Raw genomic sequence first — 6,153 nt, forward strand, 5'->3', positions numbered from 1 at the left:
ACAGCCACTGACCGAATGCGGGAGGCTTCCACTGGCAGTGAGACGCTGGTGGGCATGCTGAGGTTCCCCTGGGGGACTGCAGGGGGGATGGGCTTCTGGGGTCGACGAGGTCCACGCCTTCTCTTCTTCTTGTGTTTTTTGGTAAGTGCAGGAGGCTTGGTTTTTTTCCTGGGTTTCCTCTGCTGCTGGTGCTGAACTTTACGGGAGCTATCTCCTCTCAAGAAATTATCCTTTGGAATGAATAAACGTGTATTTTTAAACTCAGATTATTTGGGAAAAAGCAAACTGCTATCTGAAAAAAATACTTATGTCTCTTATTATTTTATACAGTGCCACAAACTATGTATAACAATAATTACATGAATACGAAATTCATTTTAAAATTTAATTCACATCAATTCAACATATACATAAAGCTCATTCCACACGTAAAGGCATTGTCACAGGTGCTGTAGTGTAAAAGAACTGAATAAAACTTGATTTGAGCTCCAGAGGAACCTACTTGGTATCCCATGGGAAAAACATGAACATGAGTATACATAAATACTATAGGAAAAACTGGGCGGTGATGATATAAATACTGTCTAAGGGTATGCAAATGGAAAATTCATTACTTGTAGTTATGTGGGATTAAAGCATCAACAGGACTTTCAGTTGCTGGGATAAGGGGGAAGACCACTCTAAGCTAAAGGAAATAGCACAAATGAGACAAAAAGGACAGCAAATAACTGGGTATGGCCTGTTGCTTGAGGATATGATGGAGGGTCAAATATAAAAGTCAGCTGTAAGGAAGTCTGGCACCAGATCCTGTATGACTCTGAATACTCTGTTCAGAATTTTAAACTTTATTTTATAGGCAATGGGGAATGATTTTTGATGACAGCAGATGTTTTAAAAGGATTAACTGGACTTCCCTGATGGTACAGTGGATAAAAACCCGCCTGCCAATTCTGGAGACGTTGGTTCGATCCCTGGTCTGGGAATATCCCACATGCTGAGGAGCACAGCTAAGCCTGTATGCCACAACTACCGACCCGCACTCTAGAACCTGCGAGCTGCAAACACTGAAGCCCATGTGTTAGAGCCCGTGCACCACAAGAGCGTACCCTGCTCTCTACAACAAAGACGGTGCGGCAACGAAGACCCAGCACAGCCAAAAAATAATGGGAATACTAGTAACAGGATTAACTAACCTGGTAGAAACAATGTAAATGAATAAAGAGAAGGGGCAAGTGAGTGAAGGCAAAAATTCCAATCACAGGGCGATTTCAACAGATATTAGAAGATGAACAGCTGAGGGCGAAGTGAGCAAGAACAGAAAAGCAAGGGCTTGCTGAGAGAGAATTCTCAAGATATGACAGCTGCGTGGCTGTGGTGCGGATGAGGGGAATATAAAACTCTCAAGTGTTTCTAGAGTTCCTAGTTGAGGTGATTGTTAGGTGAGGGTGCCGTTCGTGGGATACAGAGCACAGCAGAATAAACAGAATCAGAGTTAAGGAATTCAGCTGGGCTCACATACTGTTTGAGGTGTGAAGATGACCAGGGTGGGCAGGAGAAAATTGTATCTGGTGCACAGGATGCAAGAAAGGCATGGAGGCGTAGACTCGGAAGTTGAACACAGTGGAAGTCCTTCAAATAATTCACATGGACCACGGTGACAAGGTAAAGAGAGAAGACAGTGGGGACACAGCTTTATAAAACTGCTGCAGTTAAGTGAGGAGGGAAAGGAAGAACCAGCAAAAACAAGAAGCTTGCAATATAACTAGCTTTCTTCAGCTAGTACCCTTAAATCTGAATACGGTACTTCATCAATTCCCAGATGCACATTTTACTATCACTACAGTTGGGGAGCATTTTACAATAATGGCATATTATTATCTCTGTCAGCCAGGTCATTATAGTTGCTGCTGCCTACATGTTCAAAGTTGGTCATAGCTCTCTGTACTCTCTTTGTTTGAACTGAGGTTTGCACATTGTTGGTTTTACATGTAGAGGAAAAACATGGGTGTGCAGAAAGGCACAGAAAGAAGCAAGGCAGAAAATTGTTATTAGCGAAGCAAATATTCATTATTAAAGAACTGACCACAATCCCCACCTCTACCTTTTTTTTTGCAAAGCAACAACCAAATGAGAAAGGAAAATAATCACAAAGAGAACAAAGCTGTGGTATAGCAGATGTTATATACTGCCTTTCACACATCAAGAATTAGCTGAAATCAGGGGTGAAATAGAAGATAAAAATATTTATGTCTAAGTCTAAAAAAGCTATTTTGATAAGTATAAAATAAAAAATTCAAGTGATAAGAAATGCACTGTGCAACATTTTTTCCATCTGGATGGTATATAAAATAATTGTGGTTTCTATGATTGATGTCACCTTTGAGTTGATGAATTCAGTAATAACTTTTATAACCAAATACATTAAAAGATCTGAAGACTAATAAATATCAGTAGCAACAAACATACCAAGAAAGAATAAAATTAAGCATAAATCCAAGAAATCTAAAAGAAGGTTAATCCCAGCCAAACACCTGAATCCAAACACTATTACAAACTCAAAAGTCGCAAACAAATTTAGAAAACAACAGAAGACGGGGTGCTTTCCAGGCTCTGTAATTCCTTTTGGTTCAACACTTGATTCTACATTTTTTATGCCCACTATGCAGTGAATAAGCAGCTGCCAGTCCCCACCAGGAGCTGGCATGCACTCCAGGATCTCCCTCTAGGACCAGCGTGGGTCTTGAATATGAGGAAGTCAGAGAGCTCTAGTTAAAAATATGTAAGCCCTACTAGTTCTGGTCTAGGCTTCTTCCTTACTCTTCTAAGCTTATGCTGTGTATCCTGGCAACACTCCACATAGAACCGCCCGTGACCAAGGCCCCGTCTGGCTCTTGCTATCCCCTTAACTTGGCTCCTCCAGAAAGCCCAGAACCTGTGTCCTGGAGGTGTTCCTAAAGCCAACTGTTCCTTTACCTACGATATCTATGAACACTGTTCACTCCCAGCATTCTCAACTGTCCCCTTCTATTAATATTTCTCTGCAGGACAACAACCCATTTAATACCTTACCCTCTGTTCTACAAGTTCATTCCTGTTGAATACCATGTTCTGTCTGCCAGCCTGGACCTCGTACAGCTTGAGTCTCTTCTACCAATGGCTGTCCTATCCAGTGGCTGAGTCTAGTTCAGAATCTGCCCCTACCCCACAAGCCATGTACCTACCAATCAATTATTCAACAATTACTTATGGAGTATCTTTGCTCCAAGCACTGCAGATAGAGCAATGAACAAACAACGTTCCTGCCTTTGTGAAGCTTACATTCTAGTAGGGGGATTCAGAAAATAAACAAATAAATTAATAAATAACATTCAGTTCAGTTCAGTCGCTCAGTCGTGTCTGACTCTTTGCGACCCCATGAACTGCAGCACGCCAGGCCTCCCTGTCCATCACCAACTCCTGGAGTTCACTCAAACTCACGTCCATAGAGTTGGTGATGCCATCCAGCCATCTCATCCTCTGTCATCCCCTTCTCCTCCTGCCCCCAATCCCTCCCAGCATCAGAGTTTTTTCCAATGAGTCAACTCTTTGCATGAGGTGGCCAAAGTATTGGAGTTTCAGCTTCAGCATCATTCCTTCCAAAGAAATCCCAGGGCTGATCTCCTTCAGAATGGACTGGTTGGATCTCCTTGCAGTCAAAAGGACTCTCAAGAGTCTTCTCCAACACCACAGTTCAAAAGCATCAATTCTTCAGCACTCAGCTTTCTTCACAGTCCAACTCTCACATCCATACATGACAATATTAGGTAAATACAAATGTTAGGAAGGAAAATAGGTAGAGTATGAAGATTCCCTGGTGGCCCAGTGGTAAAGGAACTGTCTGCCAATGCAGGAGACTTGGGTTTGATCCCTGGTTTGGTGAGATCCCCTGGTGAAGGAAATGGCAATCTATTCCAGTATTCTTGCCTGGACTTCCCTGATAGCTCAGTTGGTAAAGAATCTGCCTGCAATGCAGGAGACCCCGGTTCGATTCCTGGGTCGGGAAGATCCACTGGAGAAGGGATAGGCTACCCACTCTAGTATTCTTGGGCCTCCCCTATGACTCAGCTGGTAAAGAATCCACCTACAATGTGGGAGACCTGGGTTCAATCCCTGTGTTGGGAAGAATCCCTGGAGAAGGGAAAGGCTACCCACTCCAGTATTCTGGCCTGGAGAATTCCATGGACTGTATAGTCCACGGGGTCGCAAAGTGTCAGACATGACTAAGGGACTTTCACTTTCTTTCATTCATTCTTGCCTGAGACATCCCACGGACAGAGGAGCCTGGTGGGCTATATATATAGTCCATGAGGTCACAAAAGAGTCAGACACGATTTAGTGACTGAACAACAATAAATGAGCATAAAAAGTGGCAGGGTAGAGGGGAGGTGGAAATGAACTGACATTTGATCAGAAACCTGAATGATATGAAGAAGGAGTAAGACATGGAGAATTTGGGGAAAGAACATTCCAGGAAAAGACAAAAACAAGTACAAAGCCCCTGAGATGGGAGCATGCTGTGCTGTGCTGTGCTTAGTTGCCCAGTCATGTCTGACTCTTTGAGACCCCCACGGACTGTAGCCTGCCAGGCTCCTCTGCCATGGCAAGAGGAGGCATGAAGACTGGAGTGGGTTGCCACGCCCTTCTCGAGATGGAAGCATATGTAAAGTGTTTAAGAAAGAGCAAGAAGGCCAGTGTTGCTGGAGGGTGAGGAGATGGTGTAAGATGAAGCTGGAGAGGTTTCTAGGGCCAGATGAGGAAGTGCCTCACAGGCACAATTAAGAATTTTGAACTGGATTCTAGATGTGATGTAAAGCCAATGGAAGGGTTTTGAGCAGGGAACTAAAACGATCAGATCTATATTCTGAAAGGCCTGCTCTAAAGACTACATACTCAATGATTCCATTTATAAGACACTGGAAAATGTAAACAGAGACAGAAGTAGATGAGTGGGGATAAAAAAAGGCTGACTACAAAGGGCAGCACTAGAGACTTTTGAGGGGGTGATGAACTATTGTGTATCTTGATTATGGTGGTGTTTATGCAACTGTATGCACTGTCAACATTCACAGAACTGTACAATGAAAAGAGAGAACTTTATTATACGTAATTCAAAGACAGTGGGACCCGTGCACACGGTCTACACTGGCTGATATGCAAGCACCTCATGTGGGTGCAGGAGGCATGGCACGAGGAAGGGAGCCTAATTAGGAGACTATTACAATAATGTAGGGAAGAATGAAATGGCAACCCACTCCAGTGTTCTTGCCTGGAGAATCCCAGGGATGGGGGAGCCCAGTGTGCTGCCGTCTATGGGGCTGCACAGAGTTGGACACGACTGAAGCGACTTAGCAGCAGCAGCAGCAGGGAAAAATGATGGCATATAGTTGGAAAGTAGAGCCATGAGATCAGCATAGTTTTTACCATCGAGTCTCTCACTGGTGCACTGATGGAATACATGTGTTGCTATACTCTCTTATGTAATTTTTCACCTAAAAATAGCTCAAACCCGTGTCAGATTCTACAACTGCCTCCAGAGAGAAAACCATTTGTATCATTTGTATCACTGTAAAAACTTTGCATTGAAAATACCTTTTAAAAACCTGATCAATATAAATTTATTTACACTATATTTTTTATTATACAATAAATATTATTTTATGACTAAGTTTATTATACTAATTCAACCTTATGTTTGCCCAGCTGAATTTGTCTAAGTAGAATATTTAACCAGCTGAAAAGAATAAACTGCTTTCAATTTCTTTAGAAGTAGTCACATAATTGTTATACTGATCAACTCACTGAATCAATAAAGCAGATCCTGAAGTACAGACCCCCGCTATTTAACAATATTCTCCTAGTCTTATTAGAAGTATGCTAGAATGGTGATCATTTACGTCAGTGGTTTGAAAGCTACAGAGCCTATGTTACCAAGGGTCCATGAGACCACCAATGAAGGTCCTCAAAAGTGGTTCAAAAAACATATGGAAGTCATTCTTTAACCATGATAAAGCCTCAACGAGCTAACAAAAATGTCTTTATTTTAAATGTTACAATAATTACTCAACATTTGTATGTGTAGTTTTAATATACAACATTTCAAAATATATGGTCAAT

At 42.2% G+C, this 6,153-nt stretch overlaps 1 protein-coding gene across 3 annotated transcripts in view; it reads right to left on the reverse strand.

The window, feature by feature from the left end:
- Positions 1-6,153, reverse strand: part of INO80D (INO80 complex subunit D) — a 58,022-nt gene that overhangs the window by 8,257 nt on the left and 43,612 nt on the right. For all 3 annotated transcript variants that reach the window (XM_010861031.1, XM_010861032.1, XM_010861030.1), the window contains one exon: positions 13-230. In XM_010861031.1, the coding sequence (XP_010859333.1) occupies positions 13-230 (218 nt within the window). The remainder of the gene's footprint in view (positions 1-12; positions 231-6,153) is intronic.

This window comes from Bison bison, unplaced genomic scaffold (assembly GCF_000754665.1).
Source record: "Bison bison bison isolate TAMUID 2011002044 unplaced genomic scaffold, Bison_UMD1.0 scf7180017864471, whole genome shotgun sequence".
Classification (NCBI taxonomy): Eukaryota; Metazoa; Chordata; class Mammalia; order Artiodactyla; family Bovidae; genus Bison; species Bison bison.